Source organism: Crinia signifera, chromosome 8, assembly GCF_055691185.1.
Source record: "Crinia signifera chromosome 8, ASM5569118v1, whole genome shotgun sequence".
Taxonomy (NCBI): Eukaryota; Metazoa; Chordata; class Amphibia; order Anura; family Myobatrachidae; genus Crinia; species Crinia signifera.
This window is the reverse complement of record NC_139224.1, coordinates 179,022,780-179,044,454: the sequence shown is the minus strand read 5'-3', so window position 1 is coordinate 179,044,454 and position 21,675 is coordinate 179,022,780. Positions and strand designations below refer to the sequence as shown.

The following is a 21,675-nucleotide window of genomic DNA, read 5'->3' as shown; positions in this document are numbered from 1 at the left end:
CCTCATACAGTGCATACAAGTGCAGTGCCTCATACAGTGCATACTAGTGCAATGCCTCATACAGTGCATACAAGTGCAGTGCCTCAAACAGTGCATACAAGTGCAGTGCCTCATACAGTGCATACAAGTGCAGTGCCTCATACAGTGCATACAAGTGCAGTGCCTCATACAGTGCATACAAGTGCAGTGCCTCATACAGTGCATACTAGTGCAGTGCCTCATACAGTGCATACAAGTGCAGTGCATACAAGTGCAGTGCCTCATACAGTGCATACAAGTGCAGTGCCTCATACAGTGCATACAAGTGCAGTACAGTGCATACAATGCAGTGCACTCATACAGTGCATACAAGTGCAGTGCCTCATACAGTGCATACAAGTGCAGTGCATACAAGTGCAGTGCCTCATACAGTGCATACAAGTGCAGTGCCTCATACAGTGCAGTGCCTCATACAGTGCATACAAGTGCAGTGCCTCATACAGTGGATACAAGTGCAGTGCCTCATATAGTGCATACAAGTGCAGTACAGTGCATACAAGTGCAGTGCACTCATATAGTGCATACAAGTGCAGTGCCTCATACAGTGCATACAAGTGCAGTGCCTCATACAGTGCATACAAGTGCAGTACAGTGCATACAAGTGCAGTGCACTCATACAGTGCATACAAGTGCAGTGCCTCATACAGTGCATACAAGTGCAGTGCCTCATACAGTGCATACAAGTGCAGTGCCTCATACAGTGCCTACAAGTGCAGTGCCTCATACAATGCATACTAGTGCAGTGCCTCATACAGTGCATACAAGTGCAGTGCCTCAAACAGTGCATACAAGTGCAGTGCCTCATACAGTGCATACAAGTGATGTGCCTCATACAGTGCATACAAGTGCAGTGCCTCATACAGTGCATACAAGTGCAGTGCCTCATACAGTGCATACAAGTGCAGTACAGTGCATACAAGTGCAGTGCCTCATACAGTGCATACAAGTGCAGTGCATACAAGTGCAGTGCCTCAAACAGTGCATACAAGTGCAGTGCCTCATACAGTGCATACAAGTGCAGTGCCTCATACAGTGCATACAAGTGCAGTGCCTCATACAGTGCATACAAGTGCAGTGCCTCATACAGTGCATACAAGTGCAGTACAGTGCATACAAGTGCAGTGCCTCATACAGTGCATACAAGTGCAGTGCATACAAGTGCAGTGCCTCATACAGTGCATACAAGTGCAGTGCCTCATACAGTGCATACAAGTGCACTGTCTCATACAGTGCATACTAGTGCAGTGCCTCATACAGTGCATACAAGTGCAGTGCCTCAAACAGTGCATACAAGTGCAGTGCCTCATACAGTGCATACAAGTGCAGTGCCTCATACAGTGCATACAAGTGCAGTGCCTCATACAGTGCATACAAGTGCAGTGCCTCATACAGTGCATACAAGTGCAGTGCCTCATACAGTGCATACAAGTGCAGTGCCTCATAGTGCAGTGCAAACATACCAAGACAAGGTGCATACAAAATATAGTACACATAAAAGACAAAAAAACAATACATCCAGTACATGGCATCAATAACTACACGTATGTGCACATGCAGTGACTGTGACTAGGAATCAGCACTGGTTCAGCCAGAGTCAGTGGAAGCAGCAGGCTCTGAGCAAACAACAGCAGAAATAATAGTATGGCAACTGTATAAGGACACAGGTAAGGAAAGGAGGAGATGAGGGAGAAAGGGGGAGGGGGCAGTTAGACAGGTGAGTCAGAGGGGGCAAAATGGATGGATTAGGTTTAGGATGAGAAATGGAAGGCTATGATACTGACAGGAGCTGACAGACCATTTGTATAGTTGGAGAGACCTAGAAGGAGAGAGTTCCAGTGGTAGGGAGCACCATAGAAAACATCCTGGGTGTGGGAGGATATTGGGAAGGGAGTTGCTGGTCATTGGCAGAGGGAAAATGGCAGCCAAGAATGGAGAGCAAAGAAGATGAATAATGTATCATTTAGTGTTAAAGACCTGTAACCATATGCGGATATCTATACCTGCATCTATTGTATGCATATGGGAAATAGCGAGGAGAGTCGCAGATGAGTAACAGGTGGGTGTTTGTGACCGGATGCCTGCCCTTACGCTCTGGCTACGCCCTTCGGGTCCACAGATGGTGGTTCCTGGTCTCACGGGACCTGGCCAATAGGGGAGTCCCTGTTACCATCAGGATATCGCTGCCACCACCAGGCTTCTACTTAGGTGACGCCTGGAACCACCGTTACCTCCTCAGGCCCAACGCTGGCCCCTGAGTACTACCTGCTGGAGTGTGTGCGTCGACCCGCTGCTGACTGGTTCCCTGCTGGTCACGGTCCAGACCTCTGCTTCGGTTGCTGGCAGAGCGGAACTCGGAGACGCTGGACGCTATGCCCAGAACAGCCAGAGAACGGAATTATTGCAATAATTCTGTTGGACGCAAGATGAAAGTAGTCGTCTTGGGCAAAAGATGGTTTATTTGCTAAAATATAAGCTCTTAAAAGAGCCCTCTCCTAGATCTCTCTAGGAGGCACAGCATACAGATGTTACAGCATTCAGATACAGGCAGATGCACAAAATACACAGGGCAGCCGCCCTCTTTTTATGCTACTCCAATACACATTACCACAGGGGATAAGCCCACCCTGTGGTCTCCAACCAATCAGCTTAAGTGCCCTAGACGTGCATGCACTGGGTACATCCACACTCTGCTTTGTCCTTACGGACAGTGATTACTCCTCTCAGCCAGGGCCGGCGCCACCACTAGGCAAATCTAGGCATTTGCCTAGGGCGCCAGCCACTGGAGGGCGGCACTTCGCCCCTCGTCTCTCGCATGGAGGCTGCAGGGGTGTCCGTGCCGGGTACCTGCGGCACTGTGTGATCTGGCGGCGGGGTCCCTGCAGTGATGCGCACTATCCGGCAGCCAGGTGGCGGCGCGGGAAGCGCTGCTGGGTTTGACAACATTTTGCATGCTGATTGGCTGAGATTCAGCCAATCAGCGTGCGGCGAGTTTTCAAACCCATCAGCGCTTCCCGTGCCGCCACATCACTGCAGGGACCCCGCCGCCAGATCACACAGTGCCGCAGGTACCCCCCGTAGGCACCGGGGCACCCCACCCCCCCTCGCCTGGGGCGCTCCGGTGCCTTGCACCGGCCCTGCTCTCAGCCACATTCAACCTGGGGGCCCAGGTACCACCCAGTCTGTCTGGCTAGGGGGAAATTTTCCCTCCAAAACATACTTCCAGGAGCCTGCCAAGGAACCAGCTAAACACCTCTAGCCCAGACGTAAGCTCCAGCAATGGGCAGCCCTGATCCCCTGTCCGGGTCTACTGCCCACTGACGGAGAGCCCCAAGGAACCACTCAGCTTGTTAGAAAGCTGATGTTCTCTGCTACCTTCCCTGCAGCTCCCAGCTTGGAGGCTGTCTGGGAAAGCATTCCATTTTTGGGGTAAAGAGTGGGGGGAACCCAGCAGCCCACACAGCACCTGGGACACAACAGTTACAGTAAGTGCTCTTTTCCTTTAAAATACATTTAAAGCACACGTGTTATTCTGTACACACTGAGCCTTTGCACTGCACAGGCTCCAAAAGCCACACAACACCTTTTAAATACATTTACAATATTATAAATTGTCTTATGCCTGTGCCCAGCACAGGCTTCATTGCCCTGCAACACTGCAGCATGGGACGTGTAGTCCCAGCTCAGTGCCTACACATATAATTTACAATATGTGCTTTTTACTTTGTACTTGTGCCCCAGCACTGGGATCCTTGAGCCCTGCAACCCAGGAAAGCCATCGACACTGGGCTGGTGTCCCTGCTCCCCCCGCTGGTGCCACATGCCAGGAGCCAGAGGATCCGGACTCCCAGCCTTGGCTGATGGATGGGCACCGGAGCCATGGCGCCCACAACAAATACAACAGGCAGGATTATTTTTTACACCATTGACGCCTAGCGCCGCCGAATATATTTTTTAATTTGGCGCCAAGCGCCCGTTGTCCAAGATGGCGCCACGGCACAGAGGGTTAACCCCTTCAGTGTCGTGGTGGCCATTAACCATGTGTGCCAGGCTCTCCGGCCACACTTCTCCACCACATTCAAGCGGGAAACTAGAGGGCCATGTCCCAACAATTTGGCTCCTAGTCCCGCAGTCCATTTGGGGTTACTGGGAGTGCCTGGGGGTGTTGGCTCCAGCGTAGACAGTTCATCCAGATTACAGTGGGTCTGTCCTGGTTGGTGTACAATGTCCCAAATGTCACCATCAAGTTCAAGGCTCCACCACAACAGTCTATCTGTTTCCCCCAAGGTAGGTTTCAAACCTCCATCAGGTGGGTGCTCCTCCACCACTGTACCAGTTGCACCATCTGCGCCAAAGCTGGTCTGCTGCATACACAATTGCCACCCAGTGTGTCCAAATTGTGGCATACCCCACCTCCCACCATAGCAGTATCCTGCTCACACAAGCCAGAGAGTGCTCCTGCCCATATGGCTCCTCCTGGCTCAGTACAGCTCCCAGTCCATGAAGTGACGCAATAGTCTGTACCACAATGTCCTGGTAATAAATATGCATCATCAGCACTGGAGCTAGTACCAGAGCCTCCTTCAGCGACAGGTGTACAGTCTACTGTCTTAGGAAGACCCGCCCTAGTCACTACTGTAAGGGGCGTCACTACCAAACTAGAGTCAGGGACAACCGGTCTGTAGGGCCTTACAGTTTCTAAAGTCAGTACCTGTCTGGGGGTTGTGGGCCGGGGACAGCCACTGGTCGCCTCTACCTTCACTGGTCTGGGCCTACCACTGTCTCCTCCCACACTATCCCCCAGGCACTGCACCTCTGTCACTTCTCCTGGTCACCCATCTGCACTAACTGTCAGACCTCCCCTCCTGTCCTTCTCAAAGGACCTATGTCTCAGGGAATTTGCCCTGTCTGGTTATCCCCTTCTACCTTCCTGACTATCCAGGGCCTGAACCCTTTCCGCCAGGGCACACTCCCTGCCCCCACCCCATCAAGGCCGCTGCGAGCTTGGCACCTGGAGCCTGCCAGGGATGAGTCAGAGAGTTGAGCCTCCATAACCACCTGCCAGTGGCCCAAACTTTCTTCTAAAGGGGGACACTCTACAGGGGGATCTAGGTTGGGATTTCTAGGGTCATTCTGGTTGGGGTCAGTCATGTAAATGTCTGTGTGGTCACTCATACTCACCGCCGGAGTTGGCTAACCACTAGGAACAGGAGCATCGCTGGGCACCTTCACAGGATACAACAAGCTGGCACACACATCCTCTGCGTTTCTAGGGGATGTAGGCACACCAGAGGCAAAAGGCATGCTGGGGAGATGCACTGAGCTAGCCACTGTGGTCTGTTCCTCTGGGCTGGTTGATGCTGTGGTTGGCTGTGCTGGCAGTTGTCTGGATGCTGGGGTCTGTTCCTCTGGGCTGGGCTGGGCTGTGCAGGTGTCGATGGTAAGGACGGTAGTCTGGCAGCTGGACTCCAGGCGATGGCGTTCGCAAATGTGGTAACGATTCTACCACCAAGATCATTCCCCAAAACTAAATCTGTTGGGAGGCCATCCATGACAGCAATGTCTCGCAACTCTGGACCAGCCCCCTAGTCCATGTAGACTCTGGCCATGCGTACCTCTCGCTCCATTCCATCTGCCATTGTAACTTTGGCAGTGTGACCCTGCAATACTGCAGCAGGATCAATAAGCCGGGGTCTCACCACAGTAATTGAGGTCCCAGAGTCTCTCAGGCCTTCTCCCTGCAGGGGCCCCACTTGGACCGGCTGCAGGTGCCACCACATATTTTGTAGAGGCCACTTGGCCATGCAGGTGACTCTCTCCTCTGAGTTCACCTGTTTCCCGCCACACTCCATTTGACTGACTGGAGGGGGTAAAGTCTCGGTGGGCTCATCTCCACGGGTTAAGCAAGCAAGCCGGGCTCCAGCACTCCGATTTGCAGGGCAAATCTGTGGTGCCTGCAGTCCTGCATCCTCAGATGTCCGATTTCCCCACAGCTGTAGCACTTCTTGACCAGGCTGATTACTTGCAGGGGCGCTGCGGGGCAATTGCTGGCCAAAAGCACCCGGGATTGGAAGGTGCATGTTTTGGGGGTAGTGTGCTGAAGAGGGGTGTCCCCCTGGTTGTACAGTACTTTGGAGTGGGCTTCAACTTGGGCGTTTCAGCCCCTGTGACCTAATTGTCACATACTTGTCCGCTAGCTGGGTAGCCATCTTTATGGCTCCCGATCTAGCACCCACTCCTTCACTTCCTGGGCACACCTGCGGTAGAACTGCTCCCTGCAGATCAGGTCAACCAGTGTGTCCCATGTCGTGGCCTTTGATTTCTTCGCCCACTTCACCAAGTACTGCCGCAGCTGGGTGGTAAACTGCTCGTGGGTGCTGCCAGGATTCTTAGGCAAGTGCCAGAACTTTTCCTGTAGGACTCAGGAGTGATAAAAAAGTGTTGGAGGAGGGCCTTGGCGACAACATCATAGTCCCCACAGTCCTCAGTGGCCACTCCTTGATAGGCCTCCAAGGCCTCTCCATGCAGGGTGGGCACAAGGTGTCTTACCCACTCCTGTTTGGGCAAATCATGGTGTTTACAGGTCCCCTCAAAAACTTGCAAATGTCCATCAATGTTCCCATCACTGTTGGCAAGCTTGGCAAACTGAATACGTCCTGCTTGGGGGGTAGCATGGCCTGTGGTGCCCGATTCGCATGCCACATCTGAATGATGATCAAGCCCTGGGACGCGGGGGTCCTGGCCCTGCTAGGGAATATTGGGAAACATGGCTGCTGCTAGAGGGGACGGGGCTTGTGAGTCTCACCTCTTGGACACGGTCACCATCAGCGTGCTGCACCTCCTCCCGACTCGACTCCTCCAAGCTCATGTTATGATCCGCCTCCAACGGATCGGTGTTATGTACTATTCACATTTTCTGTGTGTAGTTCATGTTCTCCCTGGGTTTATCTCAGCCTGTGTGTGTGTGTACTCGCTAGTGGCATCCAGTGGTCAGCCTGGGCCACTGCAGGTTACTTTCAGTACTGTGTGTTCTGGACTCAGGTGTCTTGATTAGGCTCCTAGCCTGCAGTGCACACCTTTAGGCAATGTGTAATCAGCACCACATTGTGCTCTCTATATAAACCCTCTGGTTATTCAGTCCCACGCCGGTTATAGCTTATGTACCTCAGGGTCTCAAGTGTTCCTGGTTCCCAGTCTTCCGTTATTCCTGGTTCCTGTTCCCAGTCATCCTGCATCCTGTCGTTGATTCCCAGCTGTGTCCTCCATCCAGTCTCCTGTCCTCCCGGTGTCCGTGTGTCGTCCTTTATCCGTCTCCCGGTCCCTGCAGCTCCTGTTGGTCTTTGTGGGATTCCTTCTCCAGCGTGGTGCTTCTTTCGGCTGGTTCCCTGCCTTGTCCGCAGCATCTCAGCTCCAGCTAAATTGATATCCCTCGGTTTCAGATAAGTTGGGAGATTCCCCCTCTTTGTCTCCTTACTAATCATTTGCTTATTGTGTCAGCGTATAGTGTATTGTTACACCTGTCAGCAGTACTCATTGTGTCAGCGTATCGTGTATTGTTACACCTGTCAGCAGTACTCATTGTGTCGGCGTATCGTGTATTGTTACACCTGTCAGCAGTACTCATTGTGTCAGCGTATCGTGTATTGTTACACCTGTCAGCAGTACTTATTGTGTCAGCATATAGTGTATTGTTACACCCGTCAGCAGTTCTTAGTGTGTCAGCATATCGTGTATTGTTACACCCGTCAGCAGTTCGTAGTGTGTCAGCATATCGTGTATTGTTACACCCGTCAGCAGTTCTTAGTGTGTCAGCATACTGTGTGTGGTTACACCTGTTAAGCATTAGCACAGCGGGTTCCTGTTTAGAGTGCTATCCACTGGCACCCCTCTCCGCAGGGCAGGGTGGTCCTCGCCTCTTTGTTTGTTAGATAGGTTTCCCCTTGTTCATCACTGGCCTTGGCGTGTGTGTTGTCCTAACATAAGACCAGGTGGCATCGAGGTGGGAGCCTGACTAACGGGCTCCCACGAACGCGGCTATTATTGGTGAAGCCTAGCACCCCGCACACACACACGTCAACTCCATCTGAGTACAACGGAGGTAGGGTAGGCGAGATCTCCCTGTTCCTAACATTATAACCGGCCATACAGCACTCTGGAGCTGGGTTCTGCCCTCTCAGTCCAGAGATTTCCGCCCGTGTCAGTTTTTTGCCCGTGTCAGTTTTTGGCCCGTGTCAGTTTTTGGCCCGTGTCAGTTTTTGGCCCGTGTCAGTTTTTGGCCCGTGTCAGTTTTTGGCCCGTGTCAGTTTATTCTTGTATCAGTTTTTTCTTGCTGGTGTATAAACTTGCATGGCCATATCATGCAGGCCATGCAAGAGTCATTAGCGGCTCTAAATTTGGCATTCAATGCCGTAAAACCTGGGCAGTGGGAGATTTTGCAGCAGTCTCTTCTGCAGCTGCAAAGACTCATCACTGATATTTTTCTGATCCTCCCAGAGGTCACTGGGGTTCGTTCAGCCCCTAATGAGGCCCTGCCTAGGGAAGTATTAGGCAGCAAGTCCTCAGACCCAGAGGGTCAGGTAAAGCATAGAAGTTATCTACGGCCGAAGCTTCCGTTAGAGGAGCGTCAGCGGCGTAGAAACCTTAATCTATGCTTATACTGTGGAGATTCTGGCCACTTCTTGCAGACGTGTGGCTTGCGTAATTCCGGTGGTGCCGACAGGGTATCTCCTCTGGCCAGGTCTGAGCAGGTTGTCAGATCTAAGCCTGTCTCCACTGTGGCAGAGGAGCTCTCTGCCGAGTCTCCCAGTAAAAGCACTCTGCCTTTTTCTACTGGTTCCAGTGCTGATGTTTTAATGACCAGGGAGTCAGAGTTGCAAACCCTTGAAGGGAAAACCCAGGTGATTGACTCAGATACCGGGGGCCCGCTGAGCCAGTCTGATGCCGGGGGCCCGCCGAGCCGGTCAGATGCCGGGGGCCCGCCGAGCCGGTCAGATGCCGGGGGCCCGCCGAGCCGGTCTGATGCCGGGGGCCCGCCGAGCCGGTCTGATGCCGGGGGCCCGCCGAGCCGGTCTGATGCCGGGGGCCCGCCGAGCCGGTCTGATGCCGGGGGCCCGCCGAGCCGGTCTGATGCCGGGGGCCCGGAGGCCGCAGCCCCGAGTGGGGGCCCGGAGGCCGCAGCCCCGAGTGGGGGCCCGGAGGCCGCAGCCCCGAGTGGGGGCCCAGAGGCCGCAGCCCCAGAAGGGGTTCAAGTTGGTGTTGCCCCAGAAGGGGTTCAAGTTGGTGTTGCCCCAGAAGGGGTTCGAGTTGGTGTCGCCCCAGAAGGGGTTCGAGTTGGTGTCGCCCCAGAAGGGGTTCAAGTTGGTGTCGCCCCAGAAGGGGTTCAAGTTGGTGTCGCCCCAGAGGGGGTTCAAGCCTGTGTCGCCCCAGAGGGGGTTCAAGCCTGTGTCGCCCCAGAGGGGGTTCAAGCCTGTGTCGCCCCAGAGGGGGTTCAAGCCTGTGTCGCCCCAGATGGGGACGCTGTCCATCTAGTCCCTAAGAGGGATTCTGATTGTCCTGTCTCTGAACAGAGTTCCAGCCATGTCGGTAACATGGAGGGACCATCTGTTGGTCTTTTTGTTGTTGCCCAGCCAGAGTTTCACTATAGTGCTGCCCACTTAGAAGTGCATCACAGTGGTGATCAGCCAGAGACTCATCATAGTGCTGCCCAACCAGAAAGACCATCAGACTTGGAAGAGGTCATAACCTCTAAGGGGGTCCCTAAAGTCTCAGCCTCAAGGGCCATAATTCCAGCTATACAGACCAGTCAGTTAGCTGATAATGAAGTTACTGTTGATGCTTTGAACGATATCTCTACATCTATAGTTTTTGATGGGGACCTAACCCAATTTGTTGCGCTCACTAACCATTTTATCACTATTTTGGAGTCCAGACCATTTTTAGGTATCTCTTCAGATAATGTGGTGCTCTATTTAATTTACTGCTTCAGAGGTGAACCTTTCAAATGGGCGTCCAAATTTATTGAATCTGAGGATCCCATTCTTAAGAATCTCCCAGCATTCAGTGATGCTGTATTGAAAAAATTTGGTCCCAATAAAAGTGGTTCACCTGCCTCTGGACTGACCATCTTCTCTGCAGAGACTCCATCATGCATAGGAAAGTCAGTACAAAAGTCCCAGCCCATAGCTATGGTCGCTGGGTGTGCTCGTTTTAACAGGAATGCCCCTGGAATCTTAGCTTTTACAGCAGTGGAATCCAGGCTTGATTCTGTCTTGAATTCCGATTCAGAGATCGATGGTTGTCCAGTGTCTACTCAATCTGTCAAGAGTCCTGCCTATGTTCAGTCATGCGATACCACTTCTTCTCCAGTGCCAAATGTTACCAAGATTGAAACCATAATCCTTCCCTTAGATGCGGACTCCAACTCAGATTACAACTCTGAAATCGATGAAATGCCTTTAGTTGAGGGTACCGTTAGTTCAGACAATATTTTTGGTATTACTGTGTTTACTCCCAGGCAACCTGGGAAGAAGAAGAAGAAGAAGAAGTCTTGTCGGAGACATTGAGTCTGTTTTTGTTCTTGGTTCCCCTTGATCAAGCTGGGGTGTCCGGGGTCCACCTTTTTTAGGGGGGGGATTCTGTTATGATCCGCCTCCAACGGATCGGTGTTATGTACTATTCACATTTTATGTGTGTAGTTCATGTTCTCCCTGGGTTTATCTCAGCCTGTGTGTGTGTGTACTCGCTAGTGGCATCCAGTGGTCAGCCTGGGCCACTGCAGGTTACTTTCAGTACTGTGTGTTCTGGACTCAGGTGTCTTGATTAGGCTCCTAGCCTGCAGTGCACACCTTTAGGCAATGTGTAATCAGCACCACATTGTGCTCTCTATATAAACCCTCTGGTTATTCAGTCCCACGCCGGTTATAGCTTATGTACCTCAGGGTCTCAAGTGTTCCTGGTTCCCAGTCTTCCGTTATTCCTGGTTCCTGTTCCCAGTCATCCTGCATCCTGTCGTTGATTCCCAGCTGTGTCCTCCATCCAGTCTCCTGTCCTCCCGGTGTCCGTGTGTCGTCCTTTATCCGTCTCCCGGTCCCTGCAGCTCCTGTTGGTCTTTGTGGGATTCCTTCTCCAGCGTGGTGCTTCTTTCGGCTGGTTCCCTGCCTTGTCCGCAGCATCTCAGCTCCAGCTAAATTGATATCCCTCGGTTTCAGATAAGTTGGGAGATTCCCCCTCTTTGTCTCCTTACTAATCATTTGCTTATTGTGTCAGCGTATAGTGTATTGTTGCACCTGTCAGCAGTACTCATTGTGTCAGCGTATCGTGTATTGTTACACCTGTCAGCAGTACTCATTGTGTCGGCGTATCGTGTATTGTTACACCTGTCAGCAGTACTCATTGTGTCAGCGTATCGTGTATTGTTACACCTGTCAGCAGTACTTATTGTGTCAGCATATAGTGTATTGTTACACCCGTCAGCAGTTCTTAGTGTGTCAGCATATTGTGTATTGTTACACCCGTCAGCAGTTCTTAGTGTGTCAGCATACTGTGTATGGTTACACCTGTTAAGCATTAGCACAGCGGGTTCCTGTTTAGAGTGCTATCCACTGGCACCCCTCTCCGCAGGGCAGGGTGGTCCTCGCCTCTTTTTTGTAGATAGGTTTCCCCTTGTTCATCACTGGCCTTGGCGTGTGTGTTGTCCTAACATAAGACCAGGTGGCATCGAGGTGGGAGCCTGACTAACGGGCTCCCACGAACGCGGCTATTATTGGTGAAGCCTAGCACCCCGCACACACACGTCAACTCCATCTGAGTACAACGGAGGTAGGGCAGGCGAGATCTCCCTGTTCCTAACAGCTCATGAGCGCCATCCTCATTACGCTTACAGTTGCTTTCAAAGGGATCTCCACACCCTTATCCCGACACATGATCTCGAAGTCATCCTTCAACATTCTTCTAAAGTCTGCCATCTTGCGCGTTCACCTTGCTGCAGTTACTCCTCCCTGAGTAACTCAGCTTCTTCAATCAGGTGACCAAAAAGCCGACTGGGATATCCCACCACTTGGCACCAATTTCTGTGACCAGACGCCTGCCCTTACACTCTGGCTACGCCCTTCGGGTCCACAGATGGCGGTTCCAGGTCTCACGGTACCTGGCCAATAGGGGATTTCCTGTTATTGTCAGTAACCGCCTGTTACTGACTCCGCCCAATAGGGATATCGCTGTCAACACCAGGCTCCTACTTAGGTGACACCTGGAACCACCATTACCTCCTCAGGCTCAAATGCTGGCACCTGAGTACTACCTGCTGGAGTGTGTGCGTCGACCCACTGCTGACACACCCCTGACTGGCATCGGTTGGTTCCCCACTGGTCACAGATCAGACCTCTGCTTCGGTTGCTGGCAGAGTAGAACTCGAAGACGCTGGGTGCTATACCCAGAACAGCCGGAGAACAGAATTATTGCAGTAATTCTGTTAGTTGCAAGATGAAAGTAGTCGTCTTGAGGCAGTAGATGGTTTATTTGCTCAAATATAAGCTCTTAAAAGAGCCCTCTCCTAGATCTCTCTAGGAGCACAGCATACAGATACAAGCAGATGTACAAAATACACAGGGCAGCAGCCCTCTTTTTATGATACTCCAATACACATTACCACAGGGGGTAAGTCCCCGAGACGTGCATGCATTGGGCACATGCACACTCTGCTTTGTCCTTATGGACAGAGGGGAGTGGTTACTCCTCTAAACCACAGCCGACCTGGGGGCCCAGGTACCGGTCTGTCTGGCTAGGGGGAAGGTTTCCCTCCAAAGATTCCAGGAGCCTGCAAGGGGACCAGCTGAACACCTCTAGCCCAGACGTGAGCTCCAAAGATGGGCAGCTCTTCATTCCCCTGCAGCACTGCAGCATGGGACATGTAGTCCCAGCTCAGTGCCTGCCCATATCATTTACAATATGTGCTTTTTACTTTGTTCTTGTGCCCCAGCACTGGGCTTCTTGAGCCCTGCAGCCAAGGAAAGCCATCCTGCCTGCAGGGGATCCTTGACAATGGGCTGGCTGGGGGCTCCCTCTCCAGTACCTGGAGGCAGCGTGGCACCACTGCCATCTCCTGCCCCCTGGCATGCCAGGGGTTAACTCTGTTGCTTCGCTGCAGCCGCTGGAGCTGACCTGGGGCTGCAGCGCACCCTGCCTGTGGCTGACTCCCCATCTTGCTGCCCCCCAGGTGCCCGGAGGTAACACAGCACTGCCTCCCACCTCTGGGTGCCGGGGGCTAAGTGCACCTCTCTGCAGCCGCTGGAGCTGACCCAGGGCTTCAGCGCAACAGCATCCCTGCTCCCCCCGTTAGGTAGGAAGCCTCTCCTAGTGGTGTGGAGTCTCTTATGGTAGGAAGTCTCTCCTAGCTGTAGGAAGCCTCTTATGGTGGGGAGCCTCTCCTGATTGTGTGGAACCCAACCTAGCTGTAGGAAGCCTCTTATGGTAGGAAGTCTCTCCTGATGGTGGGGAACCCCACCTAGCTGTAGGAAGCCTCTTATGGTAGGAAGCCTCTTATGGTAGGGAGCCTCTCCTAGCTGAAGGAAGCCTCTTATGGTAGGGAGCCTCTCCTAGCTGTAGGAAGCCTCTTATGGTAGGGAGCCTCTCCTAGCTGTAGGAATCCTCTTATGGTAGGAAGCCTCTCCTAGCTGTAGGGAGCCTCTCCTAGCTGTAGGGAGCTTCTACTAGCTGTAGGGAGCCTCTTATGGTAGGAAGCCCCTACTAGTGGTGTGGAGCCTCTGATGGTAGGGAGCCTCTCCTAGCTGTAGGGAGCCTCTTATGGTAGGAAGTCTCTCCTAGCTGTAGGATGACTCTTATGGTAGGAAGCCTCCCCTAGTGGTGTGGAGCCTCTTATGGTAGGAAGCATCTCATAGATGTAGGGATCCTCTTATGGTAGGAAGCCTCTACTAGTGGTGTAGAGTATTTTATGGTAAGGAGCCTCTCCTAGTGGTGTGGAGTCTCTTATGGTAGGGAGCCTCTCCTAGCTGTAGGAAGCCTATTATGGTAGTAAGCCTCTCCTAGTGGTGTGGAGACTCTTATGGTAGGGAGCCTCTCCTAGCTGTAGGAAGCCTATTATGGTAGTAAGCCTCTCCTAGTGGTGTGGAGACTCTTATGGTAGGGAACCCCACCTAGCTGTAGGAGGCCTCTTATGGTAGGAAGCCTCTCCTAGCTGTGGGGAGCCTCTCCTAGCTGTAGGGAGCCTCTTATGGTAGGAAGCCCCTACTAGTGGTGTGGAGCCTCTTATGGTAGGGAGCCTCTCCTAGCTGTATGGAGCCTCTTATGGTAGGAAGACTCTCCTAGCTGTAGGAGGACTCTTATGGTAGGAAGCCTCTTCTAGTTGTGTGGAGTCTCTTATGGTAGGGAGCCTCTCCTAGTGGTGTGGAGCCTCTTATGGTAGGGAGCATCTCATAGAAGTAGGAAGCCTCTACTAGTGGTGTAGAGTCTTTTATGGTAAGGAGACTCTCCTAGTAGTGTGAAGTCTCTTATGGTAGGGAGCCTCTCCTAGCTGTAGGAAGCCTATTATGGTAGTAAGCCTCTCCTAGTGGTGTGGAGTTTCTTATGATAGGGAGCCTCTCCTTGCTGTAGAGAGCCTCTCCTAGTGGTGTGGAGCCTCTTATGGTAGGGAGCCTCTCCTAGCTGTAGGGAGCCTCTTATGGTAGGGAGCCTCTCCTAGCTGTAGGGAGCCTTTTATGTTAGGAAGCCTCTGCTAGTGGTGTGGAGTCTCTTAAGATAGGGAGCCTCTCCTAGCTGTAGGGAGCCTTTTATGGTAGGAAGCCTCTCCTAGTGGTGTGGAGTCTCTTATGGTAGGGAACCTCTCCTAGTGGTGTGGAGTCTCTTATGGTAGTGAGCCTCTCCTAGCTTTACGTAGCCTCTTATGGTAGGAAGCCTCTCCTAGCTGTAGGGCGCCTCTTATGCTAGGAAGCCTCTCCTAGTGGTGTGGAGCCTCTTATGGTAGGGAGCCTCTTCTAGCTGTAGAAAGCCTCTTATGGTAGGGAGCCTCTCCTAGCTGTAGAAAGCCTATTATGGTAGGGAGCCTCTCCTAGCTGTAGGGAGCCTCTTATGGTAGGGAGCCTCTCCTAGCTGTAGGGAGCCTCTTGTAGCTGTAGGGAGCCTCTTATGCTAGGAAGCCTCTCCTACTGGTGTGGAGCCTCTTATGGTAGGTAGTCTCTTCTAGCTGTAGGAAGCCTTGTATGGTAGGGAGTCTCTCCTAGCTGTAGGAGGCCTCTTATGGTAGGAAGCCTCTCCTAGTGGTGTGAAGTCTCTTATGGTAGGGAGCCTCTCCTAGCTGTAGGGAGCCTCTTATGGTAGGGAGCCTCTCCTAGCTGTAGGGAGCCTCTTATGGTAGGAAGCCTCTCCTAGCTGTAGGGAGCCTCGTATGGTAGGAAGCCTCTCCTAGTGGTGTGGAGTCTCTTATGGTAGGGAACCTCTCCTAGTGGTGTGGAGTCTCTTATGGTAGGGAGCCTCTCCTAGCTTTACGTAGCCTCTTATAGTAGGAAGCCTCTCCTAGCTGTAGGGCGCCTCTTATGCTAGGAAGCCTCTCCTAGTGGTGTGGAGCCTCTTATGGTAGAGAGCCTCTCCTAGCTGTAGAAAGCCTCTTATGGTAGGGAGCCTCTCCTAGCTGTAGAAAGCCTATTATGGTAGGGAGCCTCTCCTAGCTGTAGGGAGCCTCTTATGGTAGGGAGCCTTTCCTAGCTGTAGGGAGCCTCTTGTAGCTGTAGGGAGCCTCTTATGCTAGGAAGCCTCTCCTACTGGTGTGGAGCCTCTTATGGTAGGTAGTCTCTTCTAGCTGTAGGAAGCCTTGTATGGTAGGGAGTCTCTCCTAGCTGTAGGAGGCCTCTTATGGTAGGAAGCCTCTCCTAGTGGTGTGAAGTCTCTTATGGTAGGGAGCCTCTCCTAGCTGTAGGGAGCCTCTTATGGTAGGGAGCCTCTCCTAGCTGTAGGGAGCCTCTTATGGTAGGAAGCCTCTCCTAGCTGTAGGGAGCCTCTTATGGTAGGAAGCCTCTCCTAGTGGTGTGAAGTCTCTTATGGTAGGGAGCCTCTCCTAGCTGTAGGGAGCCTTTTATGTTAGGAAGCCTCTGCTAGTGGTGTGGAGTCTCTTAAGATAGGGAGCCTCTCCTAGCTGTAGGGAGCCTTTTATGGTAGGAAGCCTCTCCTAGTGGTGTGGAGTCTCTTATGGTAGGGAACCTCTCCTAGTGGTGTGGAGTCTCTTATGGTAGTGAGCCTCTCCTAGCTTTACGTAGCCTCTTATGGTAGGAAGCCTCTCCTAGCTGTAGGGCGCCTCTTATGCTAGGAAGCCTCTCCTAGTGGTGTGGAGCCTCTTATGGTAGGGAGCCTCTCCTAGCTGTAGAAAGCCTCTTATGGTAGGGAGCCTCTCCTAGCTGTAGAAAGCCTATTATGGTAGGGAGCCTCTCCTAGCTGTAGGGAGCCTCTTATGGTAGGGAGCCTCTCCTAGCTGTAGGGAGCCTCTTGTAGCTGTAGGGAGCCTCTTATGCTAGGAAGCCTCTCCTACTGGTGTGGAGCCTCTTATGGTAGGTAGTCTCTTCTAGCTGTAGGAAGCCTTGTATGGTAGGGAGTCTCTCCTAGCTGTAGGAGGCCTCTTATGGTAGGAAGCCTCTCCTAGCTGTAGGGAGCCTCTTATGGTAGGGAGCCTCTCCTAGCTGTAGGGAGCCTCTTATGGTAGGGAGCCTCTCCTAGCTGTAGAAAGCCTCTTCTGGTAGTGAGCCTCTCCTAGCTGTAGAAAGCCTCTTATGGTAGGGAGCCTCTCCTAGCTGTAGGAAGCCTCTTATGGTAGGGAGCCTCTCCTAGCTGTAGGAAGCCTCTTATGGTAGGGAGCCTCTCCTAGCTGTAGGAAGCCTCTTATGGTAGGGAGCCTCTCCTAGCTGTAGGAAGCCTCTTATGGTAGGGAGTCTCTCCTAGCTGTAGGAAGCCTCTTATGGTAGGGAGTCTCTCCTAGCTGTAGGAAGCCTCTTATGGTAGGGAGCCTCTCCTAGCTGTAGGAAGCCTCTCATGGTAGGGAGCCTCTCCTAGCTGTAGGGAGCCTCTTGTAGCTGTAGGGAGCCTCTTATGGTAGGGAGCCTCTCCTAGCTGTAGGGAGCCTCTTATGCTAGGAAGCCTCTCCTACTAGTGTGGAGCCTCTTATGGTAGGTAGTCTCTCCTAGCTGTAGGAAGCCTCGTATGGTATGGAGTCTCTCCTAGCTGTAGGAGGCCTCTTATGGTAGGAAGCCTCTCCTAGTGGTGTGAAGTCTCTTATGGTAGGGAGCCTCTCCTACCTGTAGGGAGCCTTTTATGGTAGGAAGCCTCTCTTAATGGAGTGGAGTCTCTTATGGTAGGGAGCCTCTCCTAGTGGTGTGGAGCCTCTTATGGTAGGGAGCCTCTCCTAGCTGTAGGGAGCCTCTTATGGTAGGAAGCCTTTCCTAGCTGTATGGAGCCTCTTATGCTAGGAAGCCTCTCCTAGTGGGTTGGAGCCTCTTATGGTAAGAAGTCTCTTCTAGCTGTAGAAAGCCTTTTATGGTAGGCAGCCTCTCCTAGCTGTAGAAAGCCTCTTATGGTAGTGAGCCTCTCCTAGCTGTAGAAAGCCTCTTATGGTAGTGAGCCTCTCCTAGCTGTAGAAAGCCTCTTATGGTAGGGAGCCTCTCCTAGCTGTAGGAAGACTCTTATGGTAGGGAGCCTCTCCTAGCTGTAGGAAGCCTCTCATGGTAGGGAGCCTCTCCTAGCTGTAGGAAGCCTCTTATGGTAGGGAGCCTCTCCTAGCTGTAGGACGCCTCTCATGGTAGGGAGCCTCTCTGATGCATGCTTATGACATGATGATATTATATTGTAAGTGTTATAGTATACATCTAGCTACGCATATTGCGCTGCATTATGGGCAGTACACGAGTTTATCAGTGTATAACAGCGTCGTTTCACACGTACGGTTGCACAGGATGGGAATATTCTGCACAATGGATAACTTAGGTTTTAGGCAAGTACGTTAGATATTATAATATGATAACATTGGGGGACATTTACCAAAATGGATTCGTAGAAAAAAGGTGTATTCGTAGGGAGAAATACACCTTTTTTTTTACGAATTTGTATTTTCGGGATTTACAATCCCAAAAATACAACAATTCGTAGTCCTAAAGATGGAACATTCGTATTTGTATTTACAAATACGAATGTCTACACCATCGATAGGATACGACAGAAATCACCATTCAAAAGGAATGGTGATTCCTGATTTACTAAGCAGCCGTACTGAAAATACGGCTGCTAAGTGGTGTGAAACACCCACGCAAATACGACAGAAAAATAGAACACCATTTTCCTGTCGTATTTGCTTTAAGCCTGCACGGATCAGTCAGATCCGTGCAGGCTTCAGTGTAAAAAAATAGAAAAATTAAATAAATAAAAAAAAAAAACGGCGTGGGGTCCCCCCCCCAGCTGTAACCAGCACCAGGCTGAAGGAGCCGGGCCGGTAATAAAAAATCAGGGAACCCGACAAATAAGGGTTCCCCGATTTTTAACAACCAGCCCCAGGCTCCAGGTCCGGGGCTGGTTCCCAAAATACGGGGGACAAAATGACTACGGGACCCCCGTATTTTAAGAACCAGCCCCAGGCCAAACCAGCCAGCAGGGTAATGTCACAGCCTCCCCAGCAAGCTGGGACTTGGAGAACCACAAGTCCCAGCCTGCTGGGCATTAAAGGGCCCGCTGGCACTTGTAGTTCCACAGTTAAAAAAATAGTACAATAAACACACTGACACACATGAAAAATAAAAGTTTAATACATACAAAGCCCACACATACTAATACTTACCTATCTTCTTTCCGTAGGTAGCCCTGGTCCTGTGTCGTCTTCTGGTCCTCCTGTGTCGTCTTCTGGTCCATATCGACGTCGCTGTCGATGTCGGCGATGGCGTCCCCGTCCGGATCCGACGAAATCCATGGAGGAAGCTGTGGAAGGAAACCATACTCACCTGTCCCAGCGCGACGTAGTCCAGGTAAGGGTCTTGGCAAAAAAACAAACTGAACACCCGAAACCAGACCGGACAGAGGGAGCCGCTCGGTGTTTGTGTACATTGTGCGGCTCCGCCTCCCGAATGCCGCTATTGGCCGCCTTGCGGTCTAGCGGCTCCTGATTGGCCGCTAGGCCGCAAGGCGGCCAATAGCGGCATTCGGGAGGCGGAGCCGCACAATGTAAACAAACACCGGCTGTGACATTACCCTGCTGGCTGGTTTGGCCTGGGGCTGGTTCTTAAAATACGGGGGACCCCTAGTCATTTTGTCCCCCGTATTTTGGGAACCAGCCCCGGACCTGGAGCCTGGGGCTGGTTGTTAAAAATCGGGGAACCCCTATTTGTCGGGTTCCCTGATTTTTAATTACCGGCCCCGGCTCCTTCAGCCTGGTGCTGGTTTCGGCTGTGGTGGGGACCCCACGCTGGTTTTTTTTTTTATTTATTTAATTTTTCTATTTTTTTACACCTTGCAGCCTGACTAATCCGTGCAGACTGCCTGTACGAATTCGTATTAGCGGCCGTATATATGTGCCGCTAATACGAATTGTTACACCATCGGAGGGTTACAAAGCAGTCGTATCTGTCTGCTTTGTAATTTCCCCTCCAGAACACGACTTTGCATACGACTAAAACAGTCGTATGCAGCCGTAGGGGAAATACCAATACGAAAAACTAGGTTTTTCATATTGGTAAATTTCCCCCATTGTGTGAAGGGATTGTATATAATGTAATGCACATTCTCAGCTAAGCTTCAGAGTACCTCTGCCCTGAGCAGGGCCGGATTAACAATGGGCATGATGGAGCTACAGCTCCAGACCCATTTTGTAGCTGAGGGCCAGGGCTTTCCAATGAGCCAGGCCCCGCATCGCTAGCCCCCTGTGAACCGGAGATACTGCCAGGCAAAACTGGAACGTTTTCCCCATAGGTTAACATGGGACCCACTAATTCCGACCCGCACCCGGTTCCAATGGCTGCCAGTTTCCCCCTTCAGCATCACAGAAGCTCAGTCGAACCCAAATCGCTGGTCCTTCAATCTGATACCAGGCTGGTCGATATGGGTTCATTGGTTCTAGAGATATAGGGGCAGATGTATTAAGCTTTAACAAGAGATAAATCCAAGGTTGATAAAGAGAGATAAACGTCCAGCCAATCACCTACTAACTGCCATGTTACAGGATGTGTTTGAAAAAAGTCAGTTAGGAGCTGATTGGCCGGACGTTTTTCTCTCCTTATCACACTTGCATTTATCTCTTGTTAAGGCTTAGTACATCTGCCCCTTAGCGGGTAAACCGTTTTTTTTCATTTCTGAAATGTAATTTTATGGATGTTCATGTTGTTTTAGGACAGATTTCTCTGGAACCAACCGACCCAGTTTCATAGTGTTTGGCATAATACGTAATGGACATTATGGTGTGTGGCTTAACATGTAATGGGCATTATGGTGTAAATGTTTAATGCGCGCCTTTGGCGCACAATGCCCCTGTTTATGAAGCATATTGTGCATTATTGCTCAATCTGTTTGGTATAGTGTGTATTTTGGCTCAATCCATGTGGCTCATAATGTGTAAGAGGCAAGTACAGTATAAGGGGGTTACTATCGTGTTGCATGATTTGTATATGGTGTGGCAAACTTAGGTGACCACATAAAAGGTGCTGACATATTGTCTACCAAGTTTCGGCTTTCAGTAATTTTTTATGACTGGAGTGCCGCCTCACCCCGCAAGTATCTGAGGACATCGGCATCCTGCGGGTGCATCATTGGAGGGCACCCGCCAATATATCTCCCTGCATTTTTCCTATGCCAGCCCCCTGCCTTTTCCAGGCATAAATAATTAGTTGAAAGTATTTAAACAAATACAGACACACCCATGAGTAGACCACCCAAACAGAACACTGGTCACGCCTCCCAGATTATTAGATGCTGGCCACAACCTTTATTATTGGCAATAATAGGCCCTTGATCATTTTCAGCTCCAGGCCCATTTAGACCTTAATCTGGCACTGGCCCTGAGTGACGTTCAAACACAGAAAGCGGCATGGTGACCGTCACACAGGAAGCGTCATGGTGACCGTCACACAGAAAGCCACATGGTGACCGTCACACAGAAAGCGACACGTGACCGTCACACAGAAAGCGACACGTGACCGTCACACAGAAAGTGACACGGTGACCATAACACAGGAAGCAACATGGTGATGGCCACACAGGAAGCAACATGGTGACGGCCACACAGGAAGTGACATGGTGACGGCCACACAGGAAGTGACATGGTGACGGCCACACAGGAAGTGACATGGTGCATACACAGTACCTTAGCGCAGAGGAGGATATCCAGGAAATCCAGGTGTCTTTTCTGCTGGATCTTCTCCAGCTCTGTATAATCCTTCAGGGATTGTTTCCTTTCTTTAATGACTTGATCTGATGGTAAACACATGAGTGAATGGGAGACTCTTCAACCATCACCAAACATTTTGGGGTATATGCTCAAGTTGAAGATTATGCCTCTGCTGCTCCCCTTCAGTGGAACGCGCTCCCTCGCTCTATTTAACTCACCCTTCAAATGGGCACTGAAAACCCCCCTATCCATGAAAGAATAACCTCAAACATAACCTAGTCCTG

At 51.5% G+C, this 21,675-nt stretch overlaps 1 protein-coding gene across 4 annotated transcripts in view; it reads right to left on the bottom strand.

The window, feature by feature from the left end:
* LOC146026858 (cytochrome P450 4B1-like) overlaps positions 1-21,675 on the bottom strand; it is a 100,015-nt gene that overhangs the window by 17,836 nt on the left and 60,504 nt on the right. For all 4 annotated transcript variants that reach the window (XR_014454558.1, XR_014454559.1, XR_014454560.1 and 1 more), the window contains exon 7: positions 21,368-21,474. Coding sequence is in view for 1 of the 4 variants with exons in the window: in XM_083157904.1 (XP_083014030.1) it covers positions 21,368-21,474 (107 nt within the window). In the remaining 3 variants the exon portion in view is untranslated. The remainder of the gene's footprint in view (positions 1-21,367; positions 21,475-21,675) is intronic.